Source organism: Polyergus mexicanus, unplaced genomic scaffold (assembly GCF_030449975.1).
Source record: "Polyergus mexicanus isolate NDT 795.1 unplaced genomic scaffold, iyPolMexi1.0 SCAF_1, whole genome shotgun sequence".
Classification (NCBI taxonomy): Eukaryota; Metazoa; Arthropoda; class Insecta; order Hymenoptera; family Formicidae; genus Polyergus; species Polyergus mexicanus.
Window position 1 is genome coordinate 5803582 of NW_027223321.1, and position 15539 is coordinate 5819120.

The window sequence follows — 15539 nt, forward strand, 5'->3', positions numbered from 1 at the left end:
ATTTGTTTGTTTTGGAGTTATAATGGAGTCCAACCAGGGTGTCTAGAAAAAAAAAAAAAAAATTGTTCGCAGCGAACATGATTCCAGCCGTTATAGTCATCTGAAATAAAGAAAACCGAAAAGATTCGTAATCTATATGAGTCTAGCTATCGCGTGAACGAGAATAAAAAAAAAGTATTGAAAAATAAAAAAATGGCAGCGTGTCAAAAAGTAATTTCATTTTTTCGCCAAAGAATCGATTATAGTTTTGTAAGTCGCAAAATTTGAATTTCTCAAGTATCGATTTAATTCTAGTTCACACGATAACCACACTCGTGCAGATTAAAAATCTTTTCGATTTTTCTTTTTATTTCAGACGACTTTAATGACCGGAAACGTGTTTGGTATTTTTCTTTTTTTCTTTTCTGAGACATCCTTGTTGGATTACTCCGAGACAAATAAATATTTTTGTTTGAAAAGAATTCAGGATATATTAAAAATGTTATTTAATAAACATGCAAAGTTTAGAATTAATATGTTTTATACTTCTCTTCGAAAAAAAAATTCCCAAAAATTGCTTTTATTTTCAGAGCGTCAAACTAGGAAGACCCCTTGAAAAAAAAAAAAAAAAAAAACTACAGTTCACGCAAAACATGCATAAACCATGCGAGATTACTCTCGCGTGCGCGACAAATTTCGAGAGTCCAACGATGTATAAATTTACTAATAGACGATTACAAATCAAATTATTAGGAACGAAATACTCCGTATTAAAGTTTCTTACAATGCATCAAACCGTTTTATTGGATAGAGTTAGATTGCGAGGTAACTTTGTTGTAAAATGAATAAAAATTACAGTATCGTTTAATATCCGAGAAAGTTAATTGTTAGCTCGAGTTTCGCCAGTTTCAGGAAACTCTCGCTACTTGTTGATTAATTTTTTTTTGCGCGCGATCTTTTCTGTACCAGTTTTTAATTTCGCTCTACGATAACGTAATTTCTCTACGAATTTCGAGTCGCGCGGATCTTTCTTAGCAAATATTTGAAGGAAGATACAATTTTGAAGATATTTAACATTAAAGATTAAACGATTTCAGAGAATTAAGTTTCAAAAACGTGTACATAGATTACCTTCTCTCTCTCTCTCTCTCTCTCTCTCTTTCCTTTCCTCCTTGTCAATTTCAAGTCGAAATTAAATTTTTGTATGTACTTCTTACTTATTTTCAACGAACGGACTAATTATATATATTATTTGCAGGCTCTTAAACGTAGCAATTAATAATCCGCCTTCTCTAAAATGTCAAAGAATGAATAAAAAATAATTAATGTCGTATTTATCTTACGTTCAATCTTTTATTGTACGCGTCTAAGATTTAGGAAGACGCCAGTTCTATTTAGTTTTATACGATAAAGTCTCAATTCGCGACGAGGACCAAGTACGACATCAGTGGTTCATCTGTACGAATGGCGGGTATCCGCAGACGAGTGAAACTACCGGCAGGAAGCCAGTGTGACGATTGCGATGTGCGACAAGCACGTGGCACTTTGACAGCGTTGATGGTCGCCTCGCACGTACCTTATTTATGCCGGGGTCGTGACCGCCGGCGGAAATAGCGCGCTCTTATCTTTACGGGAAGCTTTGCGGGGGACTCGCCTCGAGAAGGTTCTCGCCCTCGAACGGTCCATCGGCAGCTGTGCCATGCGGAAAACTATCCCTAGCCGCGAGCGGGAACTTTTCAATCGAGTTTCTTGTTCGGGGCGGTAGCGCCTCGCCTCTCCTCTTTTCTCCGCGGGTGAGCGGGGGAATAGCCTCGTTACGAACTTTTTATTTTTGTCCTTTCGTTTCCGTAACTCGTTCACCCAGAAAGAATCGAACGTTGAAGCAATCCCGATCGCGAGATTGTCGCGTGGAAGCTCGACCGAATCGAGCGGATTGATCTTCTCGCGTTTTTCCGACCGCAATTTCTGCCTTAGCAATCTGTGAAAATTTAAATGCAGGATGTGGAAAAAATACCAGGTTCTAAAATGTTTCAAAGAGAATAGATTTCGGAGGAAAACGTTAAATATACCCAAACAGCCTAACATCTAAACACCCAAAAGTTTTTGAATATCAAAAGAACTATCTGACTGGTCAACTAGATTTTGGGCCTGATTTTGGGATTAAGGTCCAAGTTAATTTTTTTCAAATAGAGACCCATATTTTTTTTTCGTGGATCTAGGTTCAGGGTCCGTTTTTACATGTAATATAGCCGACAAACATTTGGGTCCAATATGGACTTTGCGCTTCAAAATCTAATTTGTCTTCTTTTAAGCAAAGAACTATCTTAGACATCGACACGCGATGAGAAACAGGATTTTTTATCGAAAAATTGGATTTGGGCCTTATTGGGCTCTCGGACCCAAATATTTGTCGGCTATATTAGATGTAAAAACGTGTCCTAAATCTAAATTCGCGATAAAAAATATGAATCCCTATTTTAAAAAATCGATTTGGGCCTTACTGGACCCAAACTAGATTCCAGGCCCAAAATCTAGTTGATAGCTCTTTCGATATCCAGAACCTTTTGTATTTAACATTTTTCTCCATAATCTATTCCCTTCGTGGGGAATCCTTTTTAGGGTTCCGATATTTTTTCCGCACCCAGTATGTTAGAAAAGGAGCGCACACAAATCTCACTCTTTATGCGTTTATTAGTTTCTAGAAATGTTGAAAAATTTTATATCGAGATATACTTTATCGTTTATTATATCGGTTAATATTTTAATATTTTTAATTTTTATTAATATTCCTAATCATTATTTTTTACGGTGATATTTTATTTCGACGAGAGGATAACAAGGATCACGATTTTGAATGTCATAATGCTTTATCGAATTATATGCGATTTGCTGAGAATAATCAAATCTGATTGTTCCAGAGTTGAAATATGATATTTGATAATTACAGTTAATTAATGAAATTTCCGAGTAACTTTTCCTTGCAAAGTATAGATTGTAATATCAATTAAACACATCACAAAGACAATGTATAATTGCAGGCTATATCAGATGCATAAGAGTCAACAATCCATTATCATACTACAGGATTTTATATGCTATTTCGCTCGATAAAAGATAAATAAAGCAAAGCGGAAATGATATTACTTCGCGAACTTTCTGTAAACATATAAAAATGAAATAAATATGTATCGAAAAAATAGATAACAAAATAAAATTCTCGTCGCCGAGGCAATCCTGATACTATGATCCGGGGAGAATCGTGATTGCTGTAAAGTCAACCGGTCGAAACGGCAGATGAATTCATTGGCGCTGATATATCGAGGGAGGGAGGGAGGGTGCAAATTTCTTTCTCCTAGGGATTATAATCCGCGTGACCGAGAATTTGGCGTACCTTCTCCTTATCTCGTCGCATGCAGCAGACCAAAGTTAATAAATCGCGGCTTGTACCGAGTCGACTCCATTTTATCTCGACGGTGCGGGCGAATCAATCGGTTGGCGATCGGTCGAACCGATAATTCGATCCCATCGGTCCGTTTGACCGATCCGAATTAAGCACCGTAGACTGGCGCATTTAAATGACCGTACGAATCGGCGGTTCGGTTTCTCGCCAAGGAACTGTAAATGATTAAGTGCGGCCGCCATCGATGTCCATTTGAATAAGCGCGCTTCCCATTAAGAAACGTAATCGTTTTCGAGCTGAGGGAGCGTCGGTGTAAGCGTTCCGATGTAAACGTTCTCAATGGATTCATCGGGAATATAGGATGCTTCAATACAAATGTATACACATGTATATACATGTCTCCCTGCAATTTTCAGGGAATTCTTTTGTACCTGGAGAAATCAGGGAATTCTTATAGAATTTTATTGGGACTCAGGGAATTAAAAAAAAAAAAAAATTCTCTTTTTAATAATTTTGCTTTTATACTATGTATGAGCAGTAGGAGAATTCGCCGATAAGTCGAGTTATGAATTATGTGTTTAAAATATATTATAAATATATAAATTAATGTATAATATATAATATAATATAATATATAATATAAATATGTAAAATAATAAATATAATAATTCCTAGTGATAAAAAATAAAAATATTATGCAAATTAAAAATTTTTGTCTTAACAAAAGCTATTGAGTTTCTTTTTTTTAGTACATTTGTAAATTTAGCACTTGAAACTTAAGTGCTTCTTATGTTTTTCCTTCGTGCGAGTGAAAAATATGAGAAAACGCGTACGATAAAAAAATTTATTTTAAAAAATTGCATCAAAAGATCTTTAAAATATTTTCTTTACCTGGAATTTTGAATAAAAATACCTGGAAGATGAGGGAATTTTCAAGGAATTTTTTCACGAGATTTGAGTATTAATTCGGAGATTCCGAAAAAATATTAAAAATTTGAAGAATTTCAAAGACTTTTATTTTCTCTATTTTTTTTTCTTTTTCCTTTTCTGGACATGTTTAGTTTAAAAAGTTATATTCATATATCTTTCAGTCAATTTCAATATATATCATAATCGGCTTTTGAAATGTCGTAAAAATCTAAGGGAGAGATTTATACGTTATATCTTTAGTAAATCATTTCGTGTATACTTCCTGGTGTAACAGAGTTACTTATTCGTTAAACTCGCTAACTCGCACAAAGTTGTGTGTCTGAGAAAATAATTTTCTCTCTCGGATATTCCGATCTCTGCTCTTACGAAATTGTATTCTCCAAAACTCGACGAAGATATCTGCCTTTGATTCTTCTTATCCTGATCTCTAAGTTTTCGTATTCTGAATTTAGTCTCTTTAAGTCTTCGTATTTAGTTTAGCGCCACTGCACAAAGGCGCCTATGGATCTTCGTAGTTTCAAACGCGTAGAAATTTTCTCCCTGACGTTACTATTCATCCGAAATATTTGACACAATGAAAACTTCAATTCGCTCTAATTCTAACGGGCGATGTTCTCTCTAACGACACGCTCGAGTTAGCGCAAAGTTGGAGTTAATGTCGCAATTATATCGGACATACATCTTTAATTTATCGTACAAGAATAACAATGTTTATCTCCAGGTATGGAAAAAATAGCGGCGTCGAGGAAGACTCGTAAAATTTCTTACCAATGGCAGTAAAAGTTAACAGCTCTTCGCTGACTTGTCGCACAAGTTGGCAGTCGGATATAACGAAGTTATTAACGCCGTGACGTAATTGCGGTGCTTAATCAAATTTATATGAGAGAATCTCGAGACGATCGGTGTCTATTCAAATCTTGTAAAAAAATTCCCTGATACTCCAGATATTTTTCTTCAAAATTTCAAGTAAAAAAACAAAATTTTAAGACTTTTTGATACAGCTTTATTAATTTTTTTATTATACTTTCTAATATTTTTCATGTATACGAAGGAAGAACAGAGAGCCTCTTGAGTTTCAAATGTACTGAAAAAATTGGATGATCTTCGTCAGATAAGTATTTTTCACTTGCATATAAAATTTTCATATTCTTATCACTAAAAATTACGATAAAAAGTATGTATTGCGTATTCAATATTTTATTAAGACATTGATATTTATATAATATTTATATAAACAAACATATAAATATATATTTATAATATATTTTAAACACATAGTTTATTGGCTCGCCAACTGTCTACAATCTACAATATAAGAAAAAAAATTATAAAATAGAAGCTTTTTTTTAAAGAAATTCCTTGAATCCCAATAAAATTCCAGCTTTTTCATATTTTTCCAAATATAATAGACACCCTATATATTTAATCCAGATCTCTTAGGCCAAAGACGAATTTTTCAAGTTCACACAATATATTTCGCTTAAATATAATTTTGCGGATTACGTGTAATGACCGAACGATCGCGTTAATAATGCATTCGCGCTTATAACAGCGCGCACGTTTAACAGAATTCATCGTTTCTCGTTTCTATCTCGGATTTTGTGCGCGTATCGTAGGGTTGGAGGGAAGGAGAGCGACTAATAAATTATTACATGTAATTGATCGCACCCTCGGATTTGCCATGGATGTTTATTTATCGCACACTCGGATTTACTCCCGACACGATCGAAAACGCGTCGCGTTGCAATTGCACTTTAGCCGGCGCAAACGCACATATCGCAAACTTCTTGGGAGTAAGTAATTTCTCCATGTTACAGCCGAGAGCGAAGGGCTGCAAAGGGATGGTATTGGGAAAGGGGAACAGGTGGGACAGAGGCAGGAAGGAAGAGAAAGGAAGGATATACTCTAGGAGAGAGAGAGAGAGAGAGAGAGAGAGAGAGAGAGAGAGAGAGAGAGAGAGAGAGAGAGAGAGAGAGAGGAGAGAGAGAGACGAAGATGTGCACGAAGTTCTAGAACTGCAACCTCTGTTACCCGCTCCGAAATATGTTATGATATAATGTCGGGGGAAACTACGACGATATCGCAATAACGTTCCGGCACAAGCCCCCGTGCCGAAGTGCGTCTGTAACTTATTTCCCCGACGTGTTGACTGCCGACTGTCGTCCTGCATTCGTTATCATTCGTTTTAAATGCAAATCCGCCGGCTGCAATCGCGTATCCTGCGCATTGTGGTTATTTGTACGACGCGTCACACGGCCGTGTCGTCCGCGCGCGAAAATGAAATTTTTTTTCCCGCCAAAAATTCGCGCGTGAATTTCGTCTTTCTATACGGGGGGAGGGGGGGGGGGCTTTTCAAACGCGTGTGTAATGGAGGGAGAGAGTGCGCGATTGCGCGTTTCATGTTTCGTGAAACGTACATTTAAAAATTTATTCCTCTTTATTTTTGAAAATATTGCATCGATTTTGATTCCAACACTTTTTTTTATATCTTATTTCTGAATACACAGGGTGTTCCAAATCGGGTCAATGAAACTTCAGGATCTTATAGGAAATTGAATTTGGGAACAAAAAGGTGCCCGTAAACATAGATTCAGAAACGCTTCGTTAAAAAGTTATAACTAATAAACTTCGAAAAATCACGTCTTTTTGATGCTTTTTAAAAATAACTTCAAAATCCTTCATTCATTTGAAAAAAGGTAACGAAATAAATCTGAGTAATTAAATAACAAACTAAATTACACCAATTTCATTTAATTCTGATAAGGCGTTCAAAAGAAGATAACCTCAAAACAACGAAAAAATCAGAAATTTGAAAAAAATCATCTTTCGATGTGTAAACTCTCTGTAAACACTACGTTTGTAGTGCAAACAAAAGGTTCCCATAAACATAGGTTCAGAAACGCTTCGTTAAAAAGTTATAACCAATGAACTTCGAAGAATCACGTTTTTTTGGACGCATTTTAAAAATAACTTCAAAATCCTTCATTCATTTGAAAAAGGTAACGAAATAAATCTGAGTAATTAAATAACAAACTAAATTACACCAATTTCATTTAATTCTGATAAGGCGTTCAAAAGAAGATAACCTCATAACAACGAAAAAAGCAGAAATTTGAAAAAAATTATCTTTCGATGGTCTCTGTGTAAACACTACATTTGTAGTGCAAACATTGCAAATGCAAACATAAAAATGTTCTTATTAAATTTTGATCATAACTAATTACTTATAGAGAGTTTATTAGCTATAACTTTTCAACGAAGCGTTTCCGAACCTATGTTTATAGGAACCTTTTTGTTCCAAATTCAATTTCCTATAACACCTTGAAGTTTCATTGACCTGATCTGCAACACCCTGTATATATAGGGTATCCCGTAAAGACCGTAATGCTTAAGAGTACATTCCTGAAATCATTTTAAGATGATTTTTTCTCAGCAAAATTATCAATAATTTCCGTGTTATAAGCGATTCGAAAAGAAGTGCTTTTTGCAAACTAAATGTTATAAAGAATTAAAATTACATTTCCTTATTTAATTTCAGATAGAGTTTACTTCTTTAATAGAGAGAGAGAGAGGGAGAGAATTTCAATTTAAGACTTAATTATTTACCTTTAAAAGTTGTTATAGTCTTTACGGGACATTTTGTATGTAGAGAGAAGAAGGGATGTTTAAATTTGATAGAAAAATCTCTATCTTAATTTATGATTCATAAATCGTTACATCTCCAAAGCATGTCATACTTTAATTTAAGCAAAAAAAAACAAAAACAAAAACAAAAGAAAACCTACAATAAAATTTTTCTAATCTTATAAATCCTATTTTCACGCTTACATGACTCAAATAATAGCATGATAGTCTGTTTGAAATGTTTATATCGCAAGATCAAATTGCGAGTACAAATCGAATCGATTGACTCTCACATTCGCCTATTTCCGTTCTCCTTGCAGATCAGATGAGCGACGTCTGCAAGAAGTACTTCCTGCGGGACCTCTACAGGAAGATAGACGGCGCCGTTCTTACGTCGCAAAATGAGAGGGACCTCGATTGCGCCATTACTTTCCAGACTCACAGCATCCTGCAGCGTTTCATGCTCCGATTCGATCAGCTGCAGTTAGATTGCAACGACCATCTCTACATCTACGATGGCGCGCACGCGGTTGGCAGTTACAAGGTAGGTCCTCCATAAAGTCTACACGTGTGTGCTAAACGATATTATCGAGAACGGCGCCTAGGTTCTACGGGCCTACGTTGCAGCAAATGATCGCGATATTCCGAAAAAATTAATGGAGAAAAGTGGTTAAATTCAACGATTGAAATCGGTATAATTTCGGTGTACTCGGACGGATTTCCATGTTTTACACGCACGCGAGAGTTGCCTCTATACGCTCGACGTAAACATTGTACCGTACAATTTTCATTTACGTCATTACGATTGTCAACAGAACAGCGGGGCATTTAAAGCGTTACAAGCTATTATCTCTGAAAGTACACATTATAGCAAAAAATGTTTTAGACAAAAGTTATTTGACTCGAAGGGGGACATAAGAAAGTGCCATTGGTTTGACCTTGGATAGTCGTTTGAAGGGTCACGTGAAGGTCACCTTTAATTTTTTAAATGGAAATCTCTATTTTTCATCCCATATTCTTGTAGCTTATCTCGAGAGCTTCTCAAAATACTATAATAAAGTATATTTTTTATTAAATATGTTTCGAGTTATTTTATATCTTAGTCTGACATATTTTGATATAAAAAATAAAATATCTCGTAAAATATTTAGTCTTCGATAATCTTACTGTAACACTTTTATGTACAGAATAATGAGACAAATCAATTGGTTAAAAAAAAAAAAAAAAAAAAAAGATTAATAATATATATATGTACTTTCAGAGATAATAGCTTGTAACACTTTAAATGCCCCACCCTGTATATTTCACAATTTTCGAAACTTCTCTTGTCAGTATTGACTATATATAAAAAAATAGATCGTATAATTAAAGATTTAGATGCGCATGCGCTAGACAATTTTACAAAGTTGAAAATATTTTCAATGGAAAAAAAAAAAAAAAAATTCTATAAATGTGCGAATAAATCTGAGCGATTTAAAATCGTAAACAATCAAGGAGTCAATCTTTGTATTTACAATTTGTGAATAAATGAGAAAAATCGCATCTATCTCATTCCAAGATCCATCTCAAGATGGAACGATCGGGTCAAGGTGAGATTGACAATGAGATGACGTTTGTGTGCGATATCCGCGTATAAAGTCTATTCTTATGTAAAGCGGACAAAAGATTCATTAATACGCGGCTGTCCTGTTGGTTTAACTCCCAGATTAGCCGCTACCTTGAAATCTTTCAACGCGAGATTGACATGCGTCATCATATATATATATATATATATATATATATAGAGAGAGAGAAGGCTGTTTGTACAGGATTATTATTCTTCTTAATCCGCGGTTCTAGAAAACTTAAATAAACATACGTATTGCAAAACGCACGTCAAATGTTGACAGAGAAGGTTAACTTCGTTGAAGTTTCGTCTAACGAGGATTTAATACGTGAAAACGTATTAATTAGCGAATTGTTTAGCAATGTGTATGTACATTAAATGACGGATTGAACAGTGCGCGAGAATATTATTTTTCAATTAATTCGCGATAAATTTTATTGCGGCGCGAGTTTCCATATAGGAGTAAATTATTAAGCTACTTAGCGTAATGCAGCATGGAAGTTTAAAGGATCAGTTGGGAGCCATTAAAACGCGGCAATTTCAGTGGAAATCGTCGCGCGGTTCGCGTTTCAACTAGAAACTACGGTGTTAAACATGCTGATACATGGTGCTGATACGAGTGAGGTCTCGTCATTAAGAAGACTCGTAAACGAAAGTGTATTAATATCTCTCGTCCATAGATAATATTATTAATCCCTATCTCTTTTGCCATGTCTTTCAAGCGTGTCCAAAAGATCGGATGTCGTTTTCTTCTTTTTTTTTTTTTGCTTCCTTATAGAGGAAGCTTTGTTTTCGTGACAAAATTTTTTTTCGAGTTTTTTATCCCAATATGTTCAGAATGTACGAAAATGTCGAAGAATCATATTCCTAAAAAATATATATATGTATGTATGTATGTATGTATGTACGCGATTTGTTGTGCAACCTCTAACTTCCGCAATTTTTCAGATATCTAGTTACAATTTTTTTTACACGAATAGAATATTATTAAAGGATGATTGGTATTGAATTTGGTGAGGATTGGTGAAAAAAGGTTCATTTCTTTAATAAAATTTTGAATTTTTCAGAAATGTCCGATACATGTTGTAACTTTCGCAAATTTTGAGATATCGGATTAAATTTTCTTTTACGTGGATAGATTATTACTAAAGGATGGTTGGCATTGAATTCGGTGAGAATCGGTAAAAAGATTCATTTTTTTATAAAATTTTGTATTTTTTACGAAATATCTGTAGCACGTGGTAATTTTCACAAATTTTTGAATATCGGGTTGAATTTTTTTATATTGAATTTGGCGAAGGAAGAGTTCATTTTTTATAAAATTTTGAATTTTTCGAGAAATGTTTGTACACATCCCAACTTTCGCAAATTTTGAGATATCTTTCTCTATGAGGAAGCCAGAATTTAAAAATTTTGGCCCGCTTGCTTTAAGGAGCTTAAGCTTCGTGAGCGAAATAAAATGATGAGGAAGCAATGTGCAAGTTTCTAATTTGCACAACTTTTAGCTTATTTTAAACAGCAATTATTTTTATATATTTAATTATCGAAACTAATTATCTTGCGTTTTATGTGATATACACGTTCGGTGAAACATTCGGAAAAAAATTTGACAAATGAATGCTGGTCTGCCTTTCATATGCATCCGTAAAAATTCCTACCTTTGTATGAACTCAGTTGGCCGAATGTGCGACCGAGTTTTATTGTTTCGAAAAGGAGGTCGTTTAAAAGTTATTCCAAGCTATTGAGAATATCGACCCCGTTAAAATTCACATCGTGAAATTACGTGCCAATATTAGGAGCTTGATAATGGCCGTACAATAGTAGCAAAAAACGGTGAAAATTAAAAAAAAGCATATTTCTTACGTTTATACTGTTCGAAAAATCAAATAAAAAAAACTGGATTATAATAAGAATTAAAATATTATAAAATAACATGATTTTTAACATCTTCGTAAAAGAAAATAGCTAAATTAATAGTAATTAATATTTTTCCTAATTTATGACAAAAACTTTTGAATACTATCTGAAATCAACTGCAAGAAAAAAAAACAAAAAACGAGTAATTTACAGAAAGAAAGAGATAATATTTTTCTACAATTTTTAATCAATAATTTTTAAACGAGTAAGTGGATCTAAATCAAGTCTCGCACAAATATTTATTAGAATTTTCTTAATATGTGTAAAAATTTTTTATTACGTTGGCAATGTTTCTGTCCTCATCAAATTTATCAATAAAATCGCTACGCGATTTTCCATAAGTATCAATACAAATTTCAAACTTAAATAATTTCCAAATTGTTAAGAGAATTGTGCTCAGATTTTGCATAGATGTTCAAAAGAAATAGTAGAACAATCTATGAAATTTTCATGCTTTTGTCAATTTTTTTCATATTTGACACATACATCCTTAAACAGAAACATCAATATTGTGTTTTAATAAATTATTATATACATTGTACTAATATATTTTATTATTCATATCAAACAGAAATATATCTTGTAATTTCATTTAATGCGAAGGAATTTTGTCACGTTCCTTTTCCACTAGTAAGATATGAATGACGAGGAATTTAAGGATTTCCGTCCGAGGATCAACCCCATTTACCGAACGATGACATCAACGGCTGAGGAAAGCTCTGAACGACTTCATTCAGTGAATTGGCCATTAACGAAACACTGACGTTGTTCTCTCGCTCAACGTTTTACAGTCCGCTTCGACGATTTTTCTCGGGTTTTTCTAACGATTGGCGTTTGCGGCCGATGCACTTCTCGCGTGTATTCGACGTGGATCGACCTAATTGCCGTCATTGTTCAAAGACGGAGCCGCTGATTGCTAGGCCAACGACGTTATTTTTCCGCAGTTATACTAACGATGTTGCAGCGAGAAAGCAGGGTGAAAAAGACAGAGAGAGAGAGAGAGAGAGAGAGATGGCTCTCTTTCTTCCCGCTTCGTCTGCGCGAGGTTCAATTTTAATTATATTCCGTCCATTATACATTCCGAGCATGGCCAACGCGGGATAGGGTAACGCAAACTTGTGCCATTAATCAAGATTCGTTTCTTGAAAGAGGGATGCGAGCGGATTCAGTTCTTTCCTTGTCCTAAGTTTCCTCCTTCGATTTTTCGCAATCGAATCGAGACACGCTTCTGGAGGCATCTATTCATTAAGAATATTTTTTATTATACTTTTTAAGGCTCGATAACTTTGGCCTCTCGAGATATAAGAGGCATTTTTGACGAGGAACACGGGAAAAATAGTTGAAAAAAATTCCATCGTTGTTTATTAAAAAGTTATTAGAATTCAAACGAATTCCCGCGAATTATATGTAATTTTTAGACACCATTCATTTATTTATGTGTAATAAATCGAACGCATGGGCGGGGAGGAATATACTGTCTCTTTTGCCTTCATTTTACTTAAAAATATTTATATATAATATATATATATATATATAATAATAATAATTACGGTATCTCTTTGATTATTCCCCTTTGACTTGTCCGGGATAGGTTCCTATCGGTAACTATTAGTGTTTTCGAGTGAAGCAGGTTTGATCGCTTTGAGAGCGATTGAATCCAATTTGGCATGAATATATATTCGACCAAAAATATGTTCAGGAGAATCTGATTAATATAAATATATAATACATTAATAATATAAATAATATAAAATTTATTCCCCATTTTTGACGCTTTAAAGCACAAGATCTTTTTATCTTAATTAAACATCAAACTCAAACCTTCTCACCCGGCAAATGCCTTTGTTAAGGTGGAGATACCATGGAGGAGGAAAAATTTTTATTCGAATTTTATATTATTAGAATCCATTAGAAATTTTTAAATATAGATAATAAACAACGATTAATATTTGAAAATACATAATGTTTATACATATACAAATGTAATAATACATATCGAAAATACATAAAATATACATAATATGGTATACACAAACACACACACACACATATATATATATATATATATATATATATATATATATATATATATTTATACATACTTTGTTTATATTGGACATGTAAAAAATATTTTATTATATTATATTACACGAAAATGTTCGAAATACGTACAATATAAAATTTATTAGAATTTTTGGATTAAACGTAGCTAATAGTCTACCGTGATCAAAAAAATCATCAATACGTTTATCGATTATGTTTCTCTCTTAATTAAAAGAGAAAGACTTTTTAAAGAAAATGTTCGCCTAATCAAAAACGATAATCAAAGTAAATTATTTTATTTCGCAGATTTTTTCATCTCCGCGCGCGTGTGATCAATAATATTTAATATTAAAAACTTTTCAATATTTTAAACATACTTGTATTTTTACAATATCAAAAGCGCCATCAACAAATTTAGCGAGTAAGATACTAATATTTAATCGTTGGTTTAACATCGAATCTCGATATACTTATTTAATAATTTTTATATTATGTAGAAGAGAGAGAAAGAGAGAGAGAGAGAGAGAGAGAGAGAGAGAGAGAGAGAGAGAGAGAGAGAATTTTAGCGATATCTGCAGTTACAAAATTTTTAAATAAAAGTTTTTGGATTTTATTAATAATTTTTTGGTATGAAAAAAATAAGCTGTATTAAATCTCTGAATAATTTTACAATATGTATAAAAATATTGTAATTTAAGATTTATTTGAATACGTTAATTCAACGAATTTTGCGTTATTGTACGTACTTTCAGTTTCACATAATTTACAATAGATTTTTTTTTTTTTTATAATAAATTACACTAAATTGTTACAATTTATATAAATATAATTGCATAAAAAATATAAGAAAATTATGTAAAATATATAATATTATAATCACAATTTACATATATAATTACAATTTATATAGATACAATTTAATAATTGATGCTATCTAATATTTTCAATATAAGAAATTGTAAAACTTTTGTTATATACGATTTGATTATTACGATATATATTGATACGATAAAGATTCAAATAAATCGGAAATAAAAATACTAAAGATTATTTAGTTTAAATTACTTTTTTTGAATATTACAAATTATTAGATACCGATAACATTCGCATTTGAACGGGTCTTTAATGTTTCACACGTACTTTCGCAATTTGAATGGAATGTCGCAACGTATATTTTCTGAGTCGACCAACATTCTCTGAAAAATGAATTCATTTTTTACAATGCATCCCATGGATGCGTATTCGAGCGCGCGAGCATGTTTATTTATTAAGCGCACTCAATTACGCGTCCACGCCGGTCGTAAACAACACCCTCGTTCGCAGCTCGGCTGCGATACAGGGTGGCGAGAATAATGTGCATTTGGATCTGTATAAAATTGAATAGAATAATATATATATATGTAACTTTATCAATATACAATAATATTTACATGATTGTGAGCGATGAAAAATATTACCTTCTCGAAATTATTTTTTTGCTCAATTTGATCTAAAAAAATTCTGAAATTCGCTTTAATCGATTGATTTATTGCAATCATCGATTATAATCGCAGCGGATATTTTTGTCTAAAATTGATACACACACATATGCGATGATTCCATAATATTAATCGTTAAATGTTATCCAGCAATGAAAATATTGCGCTGCAAATCACATATTATTTTTATAATATAATTCAAAAACTTGTTTATGTATTCAAAATCGTATTACCGATAAATCGTTAAAAATTATTGCAAATTTCTATCTAGATATTGATTGTTTTTCCCGTCACCCTGTGTATTTTCGCCGCGATTGTATATGGCTCTCGAAGCGCAGAGAGGTACGATCTCGGCATAATTTACGAAAAATAAACGACGTAGCACAACCGTGTTATAGTCAGCGAAATATCTTGCTAATTTAAATTACCTCGGATACTTTTCCCCGCATATTACTCACGATACGCAAACGTGAAATTACCGATGTATATGTGACTCGCATGTAAAGATATACAATAGTAACGCACGGCAGAAAGCCCAGAGGGCAATTGCGATTTTGCGTAA

The 15539-nt window shown here is 33.2% G+C and overlaps 1 protein-coding gene across 2 annotated transcripts in view; it reads left to right on the plus strand.

Annotated features, from left to right (window-relative positions):
• LOC138933430 (uncharacterized) overlaps positions 1 to 15539 on the plus strand; it is a 217818-nt gene that overhangs the window by 108435 nt on the left and 93844 nt on the right. For both annotated transcript variants that reach the window (XM_070296135.1, XM_070296144.1), the window contains exon 2: positions 8254 to 8477. In XM_070296135.1, coding sequence (XP_070152236.1) covers positions 8254 to 8477 — 224 coding nt within the window. The remainder of the gene's footprint in view (positions 1 to 8253; positions 8478 to 15539) is intronic.